The sequence below is a fragment of the Pleurodeles waltl genome, chromosome 3_1 (assembly GCF_031143425.1).
Source record: "Pleurodeles waltl isolate 20211129_DDA chromosome 3_1, aPleWal1.hap1.20221129, whole genome shotgun sequence".
Classification (NCBI taxonomy): Eukaryota; Metazoa; Chordata; class Amphibia; order Caudata; family Salamandridae; genus Pleurodeles; species Pleurodeles waltl.
The window spans coordinates 1,972,082,124-1,972,100,478 of record NC_090440.1 but is presented as its reverse complement, the minus strand read 5'-3'; the positions used below and the strand labels follow the sequence as shown (position 1 = coordinate 1,972,100,478).

Below are 18,355 nucleotides of genomic sequence, written 5' to 3'. Positions count from 1 at the left end.
CAACTCAAAGGAATCTACCATGTAAGTGTAATACCATATAATTCCCTGCCATTTAGACACTAAAAAAACCTCTATCCCAACACCTTTCCACTGTACAGTCTCCTCCAATGCTCTGTGGTTTGCTTGTCTACCCATAGCTGTATTTCCAGTGGTTATCAAGCTTGTGTATTTCTCTGTGTCTTTTGCTTCTCTCTGTGCTTGGAAGTATGGCTTCAGTCTTCAGTCAATATGAAGAGGTTTGTGCTGTGTGTGGTTTATCTGTTTCGCTGAGATGCCAGGTTGCAGTTTTATAAACTCTGCAGCTTTCCTCCCATGCCTTTGTACCTCTCAGTTTACAGGCTGGTAATCGTTATTTGCTGCCATGCATATGACATCCCTTATTTAAAACCAATACGGCGTATATATGTTAAGGTTTGACAACGATTTTAATGTTGTGATTCTGCAGACAAATGTGTGCCTAAGCTGACTCCAGTGGTTTAATGTGATGCATGTTTTAGCTGAAGCCTGTTCCACAATTACTTGTCAGAGCAACTTTGAATTCACAATCCTAGTCTGTTTTTCTGGGAGGACATCTGTTGCTTTGCTTAAAGGGGAGCAGTATACTAAAACAGGAAGAAAAAAGGAGGCCAACAGAGTTCTGAAGTGGCATTTAATGGTTAAAAAAATACTTCCTTACTTTCATGGAGGGTGCATACTGCATGTCTACACCAGCCAATACAGTTCTCAGCAAGTGATGTTGGTTAGAAAGATTGGCAGTGGGTGAGGAGCAGCTGGAGAATTCTTTAGCTGCACAGTTGTATTCTGTGATCTCCTTGGATCAAATTGGAAGTGGTCATTAGTGGGAACTTTCTACAGACTAGCATGGACTCCTTTAAATAATATCTTGATTTTTTTCTTAAGAACTTTGCTTGGACCCCAGGCACTTGTTTGAAACTCTGGAGAGGTATGATGCATAATGGGGCCTCTGCGCTCAATAGTAGCCAATGTATAATAATACTGAGGCAAGTTACTAGCAAGGGGCAGCAGCCAAAAATGAAAAAAAACAAGTGCTCTTTTCTCTCTCTTCAGGACTGGTGCTACCAGGTTTTTATAAATGTGTTAGGAACTTGTGCAGTTCCTTCAGACGGTTTAAACTGACAACCAGATGCAGCCTTTGTGTTGACTGATACTTCACAGTTGGTAGGATTGGGGCTGACTCCAAGCTGGAGCACCCATAATGTATTTATTTGCAGTTTAATACATTGTGAACCAGGCCCCAAGGGGAATTAGAGCTCTTTACATGGATCACCATAAGAAAACATGTAAAAACTGAAAAACTACATTGGTCATGGTCAATAGAATATGCGCAATGAAAACTCAATAGGTACCAAAGTGCTTGCTATAGGTCACAGTCAACAGAAACATGCATAATTATGAGTAATTACACAGGACATCAGTAAAACATGCACATTCATCTATAATTATCCAATTGTGCTGTGACTTAAGAGTGATGAGTCTAGTCGGAGGAGTAGAAGGGAGTTAGTGTAAGTCCATAATTAACAGTCATATCCTTGATTGATCTGGGACCATGCAGGCACAGTGAGGTGTGAAGTTTCTGCATATGGCTGCCAACAGCCTTCTTGAAGTAGCAATCTGGGACAGACAACTTGCTAGAAACTTGCTTACCTTGAACAACAGAAACTGCAATCCCATCATTCATCCCTTTTGCCCACCAAATGGCAGTGATAAAGGAATTATCAGAGCCTTTTGCCAACAGAGGATTCATGTAATTTCTACAGGTAGTCGTCCCTGTCCAGTTTCCAACCGCAGGAATGCAGGCATTACATTTCCATTGGTGTGGGATGGGTGAATGTGTGTGGGTATGTATAGCCCATGCTGTGAGGACCAGATCGGTCCTCACAGTGTGGGTAAACCCTGTCCTGTCCAGACAAACAGTATGCTTATGAGGGCCAGTCCACGTAGTGTGTTTAAGTAGTTTCGAGTGAGTGTATGAAAAAACTAAAAGTGCAGTTATATTTACCTTGATCTGCTTTATAACCTTGCCCATAATAAAAGCACACATGGAGTTAGAATAATAAATACACACTTCATTACAGTCAATGGCCAAACCTCCTAATTATAGGCATATTGGGGGGTGGGGCGGGGAATGCACCTGTGTGTGAGTGAGGGAGGGAGAGAGAGAGAGAAAGACAAAGAGCGAGAGAGAAAGACCACATATGCGCACATGCTAAATTAGCAGGCCGCCACATTAGATAAATTCAAGATACCACTTTCACTTGCATATGCCAGGCAGGGGACATTCCTGTAGCTGTACCAACAGGATGTTCCCAAAATAAGGTACTCCCAGTGAAACTACTTATCCCTTATTTACATCTTATTTAAAAATGTTACTTATTCAGGGAAGATGCAGCAAGGGAGTCTTTTAATTTTATTTACATTTTGAGACATTGGTCTCATATTAACATACATAATCAAAATTATTAAAAACACTGTAAAAACATTTAAAATCAATTGAGCAGAGGTGCGATAAATAGTTATAACACACTTAATACCTCATTACAATTAGGAAAATGCATAGATCATTTTGTGGTGTGCCTGCTTGTACTGTCCCATGTGCTTTAGTTCTTACTGCCCAGGCAGGGTACATAAACATTGAAACAGCCAACACCACAATCGAGGAGTGGTCGCTTTTACATATTCTAAGGGCTTCTGCTCAAATTTGTAATCTAACAGATCTACACAAAGGGGCAATCCATTTATTTCTGGGTGCAATATAGAGTGGGCAGCAAGTGCTAGTCACTTTTTTGGACAGTTTTACAATAGAAGCTACGGTCCGATTCCTGTCTCTGCTTCTCCCAGTTAGCAGTAAAAGCAGCAACTGGGAGAGTACCATACCTGAATTGAAGGAAAAGGGACCAAACACACACTGGGCCGATAAATTCGCCACCTTGGGTACAGATTCATGGAGAAGGAAGGCACTTGTTAAGGGGGCTAGCGTGGAAGAAGAGTCCCTACTTCTAATAACTTTCTCCTGGGCCAAGTTTTTAACTTTAGAAGAGTCTCCCTCAATGAATAGACTGAGGCTCAGACCAAAATTTCTCTAGGCCCAGGTCAATCCAAGCACTTTAAAGCGACCCCAGCCATCTAATCTTCCCTATCCCAATGGACTCAATAATTTCCTGCAGGCCCTCCCCAAGGTGGGAATGAACCAGTCAAAGTCGCCCTCCTAACGGAATGAGTTCGATCTAACCCCAGTCATCAAGTTTCCCTCTTAAATACCTTAAACAAGCTGAAGAGGAGAATTCTAGAAACTCCCCCCTCCGATACTGTAAATTGTTGTTCAAACTCTGGCTGTTCTAGTCTGTGTTGAAAGAGCATGTTAGAGATTGGCCGCATCACAAGGTGCACTCCCAAGACCAAACTGTTCCCTGCCGTACCATAAACATTCTCTGGTAAATCCTTACCCTTCCCTCAATCCTCCGTGTTATGTCCCTGCCTTGGTGAGAAAGAGTGAAAACATGTTGCACAAGCTGTGCGCGGAAAAATACCTGACCATGTATGAAGCTAAACACAAAATTGAGTCAGTGTTCGAGCTGGTGGTTAAATACGATTAGCATTACACACAATTGAGGGAATCACACCCTCCTTTACGAAAGCACTGGAAACCACATTAATATAGGGGACCCACACCCCATGATCAATCTTGAACAAACCAGCAGGATTTGTGTCGAGACCCAGAGCTTTCCTGGGCTTAAGTGCACAGCTTGTCCAGTTTCTGGCTATTGGTGGGATAGATTGGAGTGATAGATTGTGGATTGGGTCATCATAACCCCTACAAGCAGGGCCAGGCTAGGGGATGGGAGAAGTAGAGTACAGGCACCCAAAGTGGGCAACCCAGTTGCAGAGTAGGATGGATGTTTCAGCAGGGCTGCCTGCCCTCCCAATGCTCTTTCTAACCAGTGCCCCAAATTTCCACTGGTCATTAGCTATAGTGGCACCCAATAGCTTGGACCAGATGTCATCTTTCCAGGCACCTTTAGCTTCTCTTTAAGTGTCCTGATAGATGGCCCTGTGTTCCCTTATAACCTGCATGTCCCCCTCTTTAATGGAGTGAAGCAAGTCTGCCTTTTTTTTGCACTGTCCATTGAACCAGCCCTTGGTCTGCGCTGTGTTTAGGCACCTCCTGGAGTCCTTGGTCAGAAGATTCCTCAGCTTGGTGAATAACATATTATGCTCTGCTAGTACCACTTTTCTGCCACCCCCCAACTGGTGTAGATATTACCCATGTGGGTGCCAAGATTGCATATAAAGCCCTAATTACCTCAGGTGAAGAGCCCCCAGTTTCCCATTTCAGATTCTTCTTGTTGTTAGTGGTCATAACGTGCGTGCGCATGGGCTCAAAGTCTACTGAGCCAGGAAGGGTCATGGATTCTTTGAGTCTTAATACCAAGGGATTGTGGTCACTTTCCGCTTGCTTCACCACCAAGTCATCCAACCTTCTACATCACCTTATGTCCCAGAGTTCACGACAAAGTAGTCAATTGTACTGTTTATCAGAAGGGGCTCTCCCATTGCATGCCTGGATTCCATGTGATAGCATACAATCCACAACATGGTGGTCCGCTCTAGAAAGATGCCTTCTCACAGGGTAGACAAGTTCTGGGATACCCCAGAAAGAGTGTTCATCCCTAGATAGTTTGCATGTCAGGTTGTTCAGCACGAATGCAAGATTAAAATCCCCTGCTATGAAAACGTGCTGGGTATTGGAGTGGTCACCTAACATGCTATTCAACAGCTGCAGTGTTTTGGATTCCTGTTTATAGCTGCTACTCTGATTGTAGATGTTGATTATCATGAGGAAATTGGATTTGGAGTAGGAAATGATTATTCCAAGAACATCTGGGGGAAGCCAAGTGAAGGGGTATGACAGCATAAGCTGCGGTGGAACAAACCAATATGAGTAACCCACAAGAAGGGCGCCCGGAACTAGATTTAGTAGCTGGGATGCTATAGCTTTTGAAACCACAACTGTACACTTGATCTAATGTCCATGTTTACTGGAATAGACAAATCGTGCCCATCAACAAAAGTACCCCAGTCAGGATCCCCTAATTTGCTTTTAATTCCCGCAAAGTTCCAACTAAAAACATTCTGTGGAGGAAGCAAAGAAGAGTACTGGAGAGAGGCATCGATCATGGGCTGTTCCTCTGTACTGACATGGGATGGCATGTAGCCCGTACCCAAGTTATTCCCTGGAGCGCCATTCAGAGGACGAGAGCACAGGGATATTTCCCTGTACACTAGGACTGGTGTCTGCGCTTTCCGGACCTGTGAGGTCAGGGCTGCTGCAGCCTACCTGCTCGGCACAGAGTCAATCTATCTCTGCTAATGGGGTCCCACCCCTCTACCTGATTCTGTTGTATCAAGAATTCCCCTCTGAGTCTAGCATCCCCCTCAGGGCCAGCTTTGATGGTAAACTAGTACTTGCTGAGGAGCAAGCCTAGATCTACCCTTCAAATGCTGATAGAAAAACCCCCAACGGCAAATGGGCGATATTGGTGCTGTCCCAGTTTTGAAGTTTACAGCTGTTAAGGAGGTTACAGACCATGGAAAGGCACCTGAGATTTACAAAAACACAATCACCCCTAGAGGATTTGGGCAGCTGTCCCACCCAGTCCACTCTCCTGACCATTAATATATGATGGGCATCCAGAGGGGAAAAGCCAGTGTGAGTACACAACCAATTTAGAACTTCTCCCCTCTCACCCGCCCACCCCCTCTCCCTGATTCGTTTGTTGGCTCAATTGTTGTCCCACTCTGTGGACACTCTCTTCCTGCCACGTTGTCAGTGGGGCAGCTGGCCCTAGTGTTGGGAACTATGTCTACAGCTAAAAGAGGTACCACAGCTGCACCACGCTTGGGATCAAAGGAGAGGGATCAACCATAGTAGTGAGGGGCAATGTGCATGGGGCAGACATTGCAGGATTAAGAGGTACTGCGCCCTTCAGGAACCTGATCTCAGTCTCAATCGCCTCAAGTCGCTTACAGATGAGCTTGAATCAGTTACAAAACAGTTTATTGTAACAGAATTATAACAGTAATCTTAAAAGCTTTTGCTCACTCATTTCTTACAAAAGTTATTGTATATATTACATAGATAAAGTCCAAACCATGATAAACAAAATAATGTATTCAATTAAACATTCCTTACTTGATTATACATAGATGCTAATTCATACACATGCAAAAACCTTTACATCTGTTGCCTATCTATTCCCTCTCCCAATTGTTTCAGATTCTATCTACGCGAGCTATAGACCCCACTCTTTTAACATACATAGCTTTACAGATAAACATTTTTTGCATCTTTAAAATCCATTGGGAAGCTGAGGGAACCACATCAGACTTGCACTTGGCCGAAACTAATGATCTGTCCACCAGTGTTGAAATAAATACCAATGGACACTCCTCTATCATCTTCTTAAATAAGGACACCACAATGCCAAATAATGTCCCATACGCATCCTGAGTGACAGCACATCCCAGTGATTGGCTTACGTCGGCAAAAATGCCTTGCCAGAAATCTTATAGGTAAATAGCATATGTAGCCATTCCCCGTTGGCCTGGTTGCACCTAAGCATCTAGATTCCGCCCGAATACTTTTTTTAATTTTTATTTTGGCAGGCGTATAATACAGCATCCATTTGCTGAAGAAAGCCATTCTTCTTAAATTATCAGTGTGCACCGCCTTATGACTTCCTGGATAATAGAACTGCTAACGAGAGCTATCCAGTCGTCACCCCGCTGAGGATTCTATAGACTGGTGCAAAACCGAAATAAATATCTTGTTGTGTTTTGGGTGAAACCAACTAGTTTCCTGTACCCGTAGTTTGGAAAAAAAGTAAGCTTTTCCTAGTTTGTCCATGAAAGATCCTTCACCCACACCATATTCCAAACTAAAGTGCTTGATTTAAACAAAGCTGAAAAAGAGAGATAGACTAAGATTGGGTTTTGCATCAACCAGCCTACTCCATTGAGAAATTCTCCATTATAACAAAGGTCCTGCAGCCTCTTATACCCCAGGTGAAACCATATATTACATGTGGGGATTTACAAAGCCCTAATGGGATGCTATCTTCAAATTTTAGCTGGTAGTGGAGCAGAGGAATGTGATACTCCTCCCAGATCTTATTAAAATGCTCCCTTATCGTTCGCGGGGTCTTGTACCTGGCGTTTTTAGACAGCCTTGGAATTTTCAAAAAAAAGGGGAGAGACCTATTTCAGATGTTTTCATCATAAGTTCCAAGTAAATATTCCCTTCCCTCGACCTAGTTGAAGAGGACTTGATCAACCAATCCAAAACCTCGCTCTTTAGAGTCTAACTGCAGCTCCTGGATCTTCAACGTCTTCTTACTGTATCATACAAACTTCTTAATTTCTGAATTCACGGTCAATAAAATGAATGCGGAACTTTAACATTAATAATAATGTAAACAGAAGAGGCAATAGCAGAAGAATGCTCCTTTTAACGACGGCAACCCATCTGATAATGGTTATAGGGAGGTTTTGCCATGTCGAACAACTTCCCCTAAAATTAAGTGCAAATAGATAAACCCAGCTAAGAGGTTCTATAATATAAAGTCCCAAGATATCTTACAGGTGTGGCTGCTGAGTAATGAGGCCGAAATACAACAGACAGTACATTAGGAGAGCAGTTAAAAAAAGACTGCCTCTAATTTCCCATCATTTATCTTATACCACCCCCCCATTCCCATATATTTGTTAATTTTTGCGAAAGCGTATGCTATATTAGCAGTATCGGCTGCTAGATAAAGAGCCATTTTACTGGCAAAAAATGTCAGCTTTGATGCCCCTGCCACAGGCGGTTGAATAGATTGGTCCTATCTTATGGCACCAGCTAATGGCTCAATAAACAGAGCGAACAATAGGGAGGAAAGAGGACAGCCTTGAAGTGTCCCACGACCTATAGTGATCTTGCCTGCCAATTCCCCATTTAAAACTATAGCTGTTTTTGCACTGACATATAGATTCTTTAAAACCCATACAAATCTGGAGACAAGGGTAAACTTTGTTAAAACTGAAAACAGACACCTACATTGAACCTGGTTAAGTGCCTTCTCGGCATCTTGCATTGTAATTGCTGCCTCCATTTTCTTTGTGGAAAAAAAGTCAATTGCTTGGGTCAGGTAGTGGGTATTAGTTGCCATACTCTTTCCTACAAGAAACCCATTCTGATATTCATGGATCACCAAAGGGCCTGCAACTGCTATACGATTTGCCAAGATTTTTGTAGATGCAGTTAAGTAGACTAATAGGTCTGTAAGAGATCATTTATTTTTCTGGCTTGCCTTTCTTTAAAAACTTGACCACCACCGACTCTGTAAAGGAGTCGGGAACTTGAGTCTCTTGCAAGATTGTATTAAATAGTCTGACCTTTTATCTGTGGTAGAAATGTACAACTTCAAGGTGATAGAAGGAGGCCTACTCAACAAAATCTTGTCTTGTTGTTAGTAAAAAAAAAAAAAAAAAAAAAAAAGTTCCACGAGAGGGGCAACACACTAAAATGTACCTTTTAGGTGTGAATTCTGAACTCCCATGACCCACATTCTTCTCATGAACATTAACTTCCCCTCCAATTGAAACTTTAGCTGATGATGGCTTTGAAGCACTGAAGCATAGGGAGCTAAATCAATGAGGCCACCATTAAATACTTGCGTGTTGTGTAATCTGAAATTGGAGCAAGAATTGCCACAAGATCAACGACTGTGATGAACTTCGGACCTTTCATTATGGCTTTTTTAAATAATACTCTGAGACAAACGCTATGGGTGAACAGCAGCAGACGCCTTTTCCATAATTTGCACAATAAATTATATGGGTGAACAGCAGAGGACATTTGTTACAGCATTTCCATTCTCTCCTTTTTAGCTATTTGCATTGTTTACCCCTTACAGTATGTCACAATTGCTATGATCATGAGGTTGCTGCATCCATCAAACGGCAAACAGCATTATTTTACGCCTCCAGCCCCTGAGCTGATCACTTGCCCTTGCTGAAGCAGTAGCCTACTGGTAGCCTAGCACTGCCTGTCAAAAGTAGGTCATATTGTACTATCTTGCACACAAAATATGATGTGTTTCTAGTTTTCCACCCTCAGACAGATTGATATCTCAAAACGCCTCCTCTATATTCCTACAATCCTGAACAAAATCCTGAATGAAAATACTGACTTTAAACTTCCAGTTGTTCGCTCTCCTTTTTCCTTAATATAACCCTCTTCTTCCTTAATCCTCTGCATGCCTCTTCTTTCTGGGAACAGTGCACTCTAAGTGACATGCATGGTTGCCTTGCAGTATGTTATTGGGTTTCTGTAAATCGCACACACCTCATTTGGAAGGTTACAGTCTTTCCTTCTCAGACAGTCATTCCCTGCAAGCTAACAATATTTAATTTCCTCTAGTCTATTTCTTAATCTCACCAGTCATATGCATATAGCCGTTTTTAATTTACCTAATACAAAGAATCTTGAGCAAATCCCATGAATTGTTTCATTGAGACCACATGACTAATCCCAATAATGACAATACTCACTGGATTACCACTAATCCAGGATTGGGAGCAACGTGCTGTCTGGCGTAAAGCAAGTCAGCGCTTCAGCAGGGGCAGTTAGGGGTACAGAAAAGGTACATAAATGCAAATAAAATTACCCTCATTGTTAGGTTTGACATGTAATGGCATAGACACCATTTCAGTCTCACCTTTTTCCTTTGGGCTTTTTAGGTGTATCCTTCCAGTGGAATGAATTCTTTAACTCATACATAAATGTATATGCAAAGCGATCCTTTATTTTAATCGTTCTGCACTACAACAGATATTTTTAATTACATTGGTCAGTGCTCACATATAAGCATCAAACCTGTTGGCTGAGTGCTTGTTCTAAGGGCAAACATGGTTTTCAATTTCAACCTTGATATCTCTTAAGCTGTATGAAAACAAGATTTACCAAAAGGGAAGAAAGATATAGGAAACAGCGCTCACAGTCTATCACCAAATAAACTTAGTAAATCCTTATAAGTACACGGTGCTCCTGGCAGGAGGATCTTCCTCCCTCCTCCAATGTTTCCAAAGGAGACCAAGCATCGACATAACAGGTGTCAGGGCACTCATGAATAAAGTTCAGTCCTCCATACGTTTCAAGACTTGATAAACCATCTATTATGAGTCGGACCGGGGCGTTAGGCAAAAGTTCTGTTTAATCTTGAGATGCAAAATCCATTGGAAACCAATATTTACAATCCACCAACAGCCAGCACGTGTTTCGTCCTATGAGAAAAATTATTCTCAAAGACTTCATCACGGCTTAATAAATAGTTGCAGGGACTTTAGAACGAAAATGTAGGTTCTCCTGGAGGCCCCATCTGGAGTGAACTCTATCTAGATGCCTTATAAAATTAACTGTCAGAATTTTATGCCATCCTGCTCAGTATTACGCGTACCCAGCTCACTGCAAAATAGGCAGTTACTGTGTAAAGGTAAATCCACTCTAAACTAAAGTTTAAGCTAAATGTTGCTCAGAGAAGTTAATAGGCAGCCTAATTGCTCACCTCCATCTCCAAGGAGCAGAGAAACCCGTCCCCGTTCTTCACGCAGCGCTCCTACGAAATTACCTTTATTGTTAGGTTTGACATGTAATGGCATAGACACCATTTCAGTCTCACCATTTTCCTTTGGGCTGTTTAGGTGTATCCTTCCAGTGGAATTAATTCTTTAACTCATACATAAACATATATGCAAAGCGATACTTTATTTTAATTGTTCTGCACAACAACAGATATTTTTAATTACATTTGTCAGTGCTCACATATAAGCATCAAACCTGTTGGCTGAGTGCTTGTTCTATGGGCAAGTATGTTTTTCAATTTCAACCTTGATATCTCTTAAGCTGTATGCCACAGAAAAGACTGGAATAAATGATAAGGGAAATGAAAATAAGGGGACAAACGCACCACTAAAGTCACCATGCAGAACATGCCTTAAGACCTGCCCCTGCAGCCCGGGCAAGCAGTATTAAAACTGATTCAGCTTTGCAAAATAAACCTTTTGCCAGTCCTAAATCATCCTTTTTAATACTTATAGGTAATTTCTAAAGTAAGTCCTACTTGCTCATTTGGCAGTGTGTATTTTAATTAAAAAGTAGGGCATTTGCACTTATATTTTACATGTGCTGACAGTAGAAAATCTCCAAAGTCGTTTTTCAGTGTGTTAAGACTGGCTATCCCATAGGAAAATACTGTCTTGCGTTATAATGCTTGACATGAGTTTGAGAATCATTTTAATAGTAATACAAAATCCAACTTAATGGTCAAATTGGATTTTAGATTCCTATTTTGAAAATGAAACCTTCAGAAAGTGTTCATTTTCCTATAAGAGTCAAAACGAGCATTTGTGGCAGTGTTCAGCGTCATCTGTCTGTTGGTGGCTCCCCTGCGGTGAAATGTGTATTTCTGCCATGGAGTGGACAAAGAGCTTGGGTGTGGGGAGATGTTTTATTTCCCCCAACAGGATTGTCACCTAAGTTGTGTCCAGGAGCTTAATTAACTTCAAAAGGTGCCTACACTGTCACAGGCAGAAGTAACTCACACTTGGGCCTGCCCTTTCTATTGGCCTGCTAGACAGCCAGGCTGCAACCCCAGAGGACAGAAGACCAGAATCGGTTCTGAGTGACCACAAGGGAAAGTTTACACAATAACATAGGCACACCTTTCAGTGGGCCCAGAAAGCCCTCCTTTGGCCCATCGTAGCTTTCTTGAAGCATCAAGAGTTAGCTGGCTAATGACTGGCAAGCCCACGATAAGCAATCTTACTCAAGTCTTTCACTGAGTTAATGTAATTTCAAGTGCTTCTCACTATTAACTTAAAGTGCCTCGTACAATGATTTAAAGAACTGTGCAAGCCCAACTAATGTCCTCTAGCCAGTTTCTGCAAGCAGCCCAATGCAGAGTTTACAAATTTAAAGTGCTCCTCAATGTTAACCTTAAAGTTCCCTGTGCAACATCATAAAGGGCTATGCAAGCCCAACTAATGCACTCTAGTCATGATCACAAATGGCCCAATACCTTTTTCACTGTACTTCTATCCCTTTTGTCCAAGTAATCGTCTGATGTTCTATGGCACTGGCTGCTAGTCTAATGTGTGTAACTATCAGTGGGTCCAGTAGGTCGTTGGGGGGGCGGGTGGGAGGGGAAAATCGGCTGCATTATGAGCAAGCAGAGCTTGAGAGGCTAGGGTGCTCCACAGCAGCATGTAGGGCTGAATATGCAGTTTTAGAAATTTGAGAAGATGGGCAGATAAATGAGTGGATTCCCCTTTTTAAACAGTATTGAATGTCTTATTTACAGCAGCAAACGTTTAGGCACGTCAGGATGGATCGCAGCCAATATTTAGTGGTTTCCAGATGAATGCTATGTGGACCACGGACCCTCCTCCAATGGCAAACATCCTCCGCTGCTTGTCGTAGTCACTCCCCACCCCCAGCCGTACTCAAAAACTTTGAGAGGGGAATCAGCCTGAATCTAAGTTTCATCAATTGAGCCTCTGACCAGTAGTTGGGGCAAATAATTTTGGAGAGTTGTGGGCTCAAAAAGGTTGGTTGCTCAATTGTTGTGGAACTTCTCTTTCAAGGCCTTCCTGTCCCAATCAAAGGATATTAGTTTTACTTGCTATAGTAGTAGCTTTAAAGCCTGCTTTGCGGGAAAACTGGCAGTCCATATGGTCTGTGCTTCCAAAGTAGTCAGCAAGCTACCCAGGTACTAGTGTCATGTAGAATGCGTCCAATTCAATGCTGGCCACAAGATGTGTTTTAGGATGCCAGCCTGAGCTTGTTTCACCTTTAGGCAGGAGGCCAAGAATTTTGTGTTCAGGATCAGCTGCAGAGAAGACAAGTTAAATTCTAAGTGAATTTGAGCATGGTTCACGCAGTCGGGTAAAGAAAATATCTTTGTGTAGCAACTGATCTAGGCTCAATCCAGTCAATCAGCCATTCCACCTCTCAATGGCACCACATCATAGGCTATCTCGGGCATTTGTTTGCTCACAGACACTTTATTAAGAAGATACACAACTCTTCATATATCTGCTTAATATGCAAGATGATCAGGAGTAATCACTCAAGATCAAATATGCACATGAAGATCATTGCACTTGGGAGGCTTCATGCACCAAGCTTCTGTCATTGCCAGGTTAGTTACTTACATTGATGAGCACCTTCAGATTACTGGTCTTAATAGAATCAGTGCCTATGCAGTAGAATTATTTATCTGCGGTCAGTGGCATGGTGTTACTTCCCTCATTGCCCCACTTATGTTCAGTGTACTTGTAAGTAAAGCACCCCAACATCACCCATAGTAACATTATTCCACTTTTTATCTTTCTACTTCACCTTTATCCTCTTCACACCTTTCTTTTTGCATCTCATCTCACCACATCACCTATCACAAATTCTTGCCTTTCTCTCTATGAACTTCTCTATCTAAGCCCACCTATGACTATCTGTCAACTCTCTGTACTACCTCTATTCCTCTACCTCATATCTTTCTTTCTCATGCCTTTCTACATATTTCACCTTACCTCTTCTACCTCAACCTTTTCCCTTTACCTCACTCTTGCTCAATATACTTACCCCATCACTATCTCCACTCTAAAAATGTCAGTTCTTTCTACACCCAATCTCTTTGTACCTTTCAGCCCCACTACCTGTCTGCTTTACACCTCTTATTACCAGACATATTTTTCTGTATCTCACTTCTCATTAGGACATTCTCTCTCTACATCAGCATTCTTCCTTGCAGCTTTCTGTATTTCTCTCACTAGCTCATATCTTTCTGCCCTGCCTTTCTATAACTCACCTCTTTCTCTACTTTGTTCTCTTATCTCTAGCTTTCACTACCTTGCTTTATAACCGTAGCTATTTCTCTACTTTTCTTTCTCACCCTACCTCTGTATCATTCTTTCTGGCTACCTCACCCCTGTATCATTCTTTATGGCTACCTCACCTTCCTCTCTTCACGGAATGCCCCCCCACCTCATCTAGGTCTTCACCTACCTAATCTATCTTATTACCTCATCTCAGTCTTCACCTCCTTTCGCTCTCTACTTTACCCCTCATGCTGTACTATTATCCTCAGCTTTCTGTCTTTGTCTCTCACTTACTCTCATCTGTATTACTGAGCAGAGTAGCGATGGATCTGCACTGCTTTCTCCCTCTAGTGCAACAAACAGCACCATCTTAGGTTGGTGTGGTGCAATATAATTTATAAATCTGCCACCCAGGTATTGCTACCTAGCCTAGAAGGACACAGGGTGGGCACTCACAGCTGAAAGCCGCACACTGCTTACAGTAGGAGACGAAGGGACAGATTTACTAATGATTCATGCATTGAACTGCACCAACCATAGCTGTTACATGGGGGGGGGGGGGGGGTGGGGGGGGAAGCAGGATAGCCCCATACCTAATAAAATGACATTTCAGCGTCTTCCCAAGTGCTAGTGTACTTTTATGTAGCCTAGCGTCCCGTGCACACTTTTGCACCACAATGCAGATGTGTGTATCTGATGTCTAGCACAAGCACACATCCTGGCACCATGCCACAAAGGTTTGTGCAGGGTCTCTAGCATAGACTTTGTATTGCAGGGATACCCTCAGAGTACAAAAACTATGCTATTTTTATTTTGTTAACATTCTGCACACTTAATGTACAGAACAGCACATATGCAATGTGTGGCGGCAGGAACAAAAAAAAATATTTTTCCTGCCTTATGTCTCCCTCAACGAGGCCTTATTGTCTGATGCAAAGCCAAGTCCAATAATCGCTGAAGATCTGGGTTTGCGTCAGAAACTTAGGACCTTTCGCAAAACAAAAAAAAAAGGCCAATACAAAAATAGTTCCACATTCCTGACACACTGTCATGGATTTCTTTACCAGACCACATAAATTCACAGAATATTTTCTTGTCTTACAATATAAAGGAGCGTATAGATTAATGTAATAAATAACTTACCAACTCCCCCAAACGGCAAAGCTGTAATAGTGTAGTGCATAATCACATCGTTTGCAGTGACACCACCACTGGAGGTCTCCGAGATCACTTTTTTAATCACCTGAAATAAAACAAATATTAGAATAAATTCAGTAGGAGTATTATGGAACAAGAGGCTGAAGACTTTTGGAAGATGGCTTCTTCGTATTTGCACTCTGTGTGTACAGGTCTTGAATGATACCGCAAAGACAACTACGCCACCACTCTCACAGAGATGCTGACAGACCCAATGGAATCTAAAGGTAGGCATGGGGACATCCCTCAATTTTAGGTGGAGTGAACCCTAAAATCAAAAATGCCCACGCGATATTTCTGTTCCTTTGGAGACCTATTTTCCTTGGCTTGTCATGCTACTCTTCTAGCTAGAAATGAATCTGTGACAATTATTTGACCTGTCAAAAGTTGATTAGGAACTCGTTTTATGGTACTGCCACTGACAAGCTTGGACTGCATATTTGCTTGTTGAGGTAGTTATCCAAATCCCTTGAACTCTGGATCTAGTTTTGTCTTGGGTTCTGGAAAGTTGCAAGATGCCTCCAAACTGAGGCGACATGTATGGCTGAGGAATGGACTTAAGGCATTAACACTTAGAGACTCAATAAGCAATGGACTGTAAATCAAGGCAAACACTTGTGTCCTCTGTGCATTAGAACCAATGCTAGGTATTTTATTTCTTGGTGTGGAGAAATTAGTAATTTTGTTCTGGAGAAACACAAGAACTCCATGTGTGTCAGATCCGAATCTTGCAAATCCACAGTGAAACCCAGGGAAAGAGCTGATGAAGCACCAACATATTGAACTTTTCTTTTCTGATCCAGTTGTTTGTAGGCTTAAGGTCACAGGAGAAGATGGCCCTTGTTTCCCTGACTCTCAGTTTTCTTGACTTCTTATTTTGGAGTCAGATATTTAAGTCCTGCACCAGCCATTCTGATTTTGTTTAAATTTAAATCCATATCTAGACACTATGGCCATAATTAAGACATTGGCAGTAAATGCCACCTACCGCCATGGCGACGGGCGGCAAAAGACCATTGACGCAACTAAAATCCGTCCCCCAAATTATGACCACAGCCAGATTTCCACCCAAAAAAATGGCGGAAATCTCACTGTAGCCTAAAGGCGGATGCTGTTAAAGGTGGCGCTGCTACCACCAGCAGCGTCACACCAGTAGACCGCCGCCAGCTGTATTAAGAAAATTAAGACGGCCTGGCGGTGTTCTGCTGGCAGGCGCTGCTGGCGGTATCAGCGCCCCATCCCGTTTCCTGCCGGAAGTCTCCCTGGATGCAGGTAAGTTGGGTTTCCCACAGGGGAGGGAGTTGTGGGGTATTGTGTGAATGAATGTGTGAGTGTGTGCATGAATGCGAGTGTGTGTAGTGTTGTTTGCAAGTGTGTATGCATGTGTGAGAATGCATGTGTGAATGAAACGGTGAATGCATGTCTGCGTGTCAGTGTGAATGTGTGCGAGAATGAATGGATGCATGCGTGTATGAATGCGTGTATGCCTGTGTGAGTATGTGTATGCGTGGTGCGTGTCTGCAAATGTGCGTGAATGGGGCGAATTGGAAGGGGGTGTGGATGGACAGGGGAGTAGGGGGCGTCTGGGGAGCCTCCTACCAGTGACAGGGAAGTAACTACCTGTCATTGGTAGGGCCTACCGCCATGGTTTTCGTGGCGTTGTGAACGCCACAAAAACCATGGCGGTAGGCAGGGTCATAATGCCGGCGGCAGTACAATAGTGGCCGCCGGGCTGGAGATTCTTATCTCTGGCCCGGTGGCTGCTATCGTCATGGCCATCGGAATGGTAAAGTGGCGGGTTGGCTGCAGCCAACCCGCAAATGTCATAATGTGGCAGTATGTACCACCAGCCTGTTGGCGGTACTACCGCCACATTATCACCGACCGCCGGGGTCATGATGCCCCCCTATCTGTCTCTAGCTATTTTGTTGCCACCAGGAAATGTTGGGTACTCTTCCTTCAATAGGTTAACTGCTCAGTGGGGGGTATAAAGGCATAGTCATTTCTTCGTAGCAATCATATTTTACTGTAGCGGATGAGGGTTACTCTGCCTTACTAGTGGGTCAGATGATTTCAGTTTCCTCTGTTGTTGCTGTGGCTCTGTCCTCCAATGTGGCACATTAATCTTATGATGTAGACCTTGCCATCCCACAGATGTGAGTACCGGAGTACCTGACTGTGCTGGATACAAACTGGGAAGTAAAAGTACAACAAGAGCAGGAGCTGGATCTCATGGACAAGCTGATTTAATAATCAATAGAGGAGAAATTCAATGCAGCTTTTATAATACTGACTGATGTAACCAGATCATTCCTTGTTAAATTATTTTTAGAGGTTATCTTTCTTCTCTCTGAGGAGGAAGTCAACTTAATATTCCATTAACTTCCAGATGGTGCATTCACAAAAAACAAGGAGGATGGTAGCTTTGATAACTACAGAAGTGTGACACACCTTTTTACTCAGAAACTGCTTTCTATTTTCCCCAGGATGGACTGATGAAATCTATCCTTGTACACTGTACTTCGTCTTTTCTACTCTTTCCACCAGGGTATGGGATTAAATTCTCACTGAGTACAAAGGGTAAAATAGATATGACAAATTGGTTGTACTGAAGATTTTCAAGCACAACCAATGTCTCAAACAGGGTATTGGTCTCAATCCAAGATTGTTGCAGCCCTGGTAGTAAAACTATTTGAGGGTCACATCAACTATGGATGAAAGACTACAGGTAACACTGCCTGAAGCAGCATGAAAAAAGCCTTCAAAGTCTAATGCAAATGTATCATGTAGGAACACATTGCAGTCGCGGGAATTAGGACATCCCACAGGCATCCATTTGAAAGTCTCATTTGGAGCCCCTTCATCTCTAAGAGCGCCGCAAACACCCTGGGCTGGTAAAGCCAAAGCACATCTAGTCACACAGTGACAAGTTCATTGCCTACATTTGGCACAACCAGAGCTAGAACATTAGCAGCAGGGTGAAACCACCAGTGATACGCCCATGAGAATGTTTCTCTAAAATTCAGAAAATATCCAAGGAGAAAAGATTCTGCAAAGGGAAGGATACTAGCATCTAGTTCAATCGTAGTTAGCAAAAACAAGTGCAGCAGCAGGGTCACTGAAAAAGTGAGATCTGTCCTGCATTGTGTTCACTATGCAACAACATTTGCAACTTCAGTTCCATTTGAAGGGTAGCTTGAAGGTGCACGCCCGTTCAGGGGAA

At 42.7% G+C, this 18,355-nt stretch overlaps 1 protein-coding gene across 8 annotated transcripts in view; it reads right to left on the bottom strand.

The window, feature by feature from the left end:
• Window positions 1-18,355, bottom strand: part of ALDH3A2 (aldehyde dehydrogenase 3 family member A2) — a 325,020-nt gene that overhangs the window by 92,372 nt on the left and 214,293 nt on the right. For all 8 annotated transcript variants that reach the window (XM_069226358.1, XM_069226364.1, XM_069226365.1 and 5 more), the window contains one exon: window positions 15,079-15,178. In XM_069226358.1, the coding sequence (XP_069082459.1) occupies window positions 15,079-15,178 (100 nt within the window). The remainder of the gene's footprint in view (window positions 1-15,078; window positions 15,179-18,355) is intronic.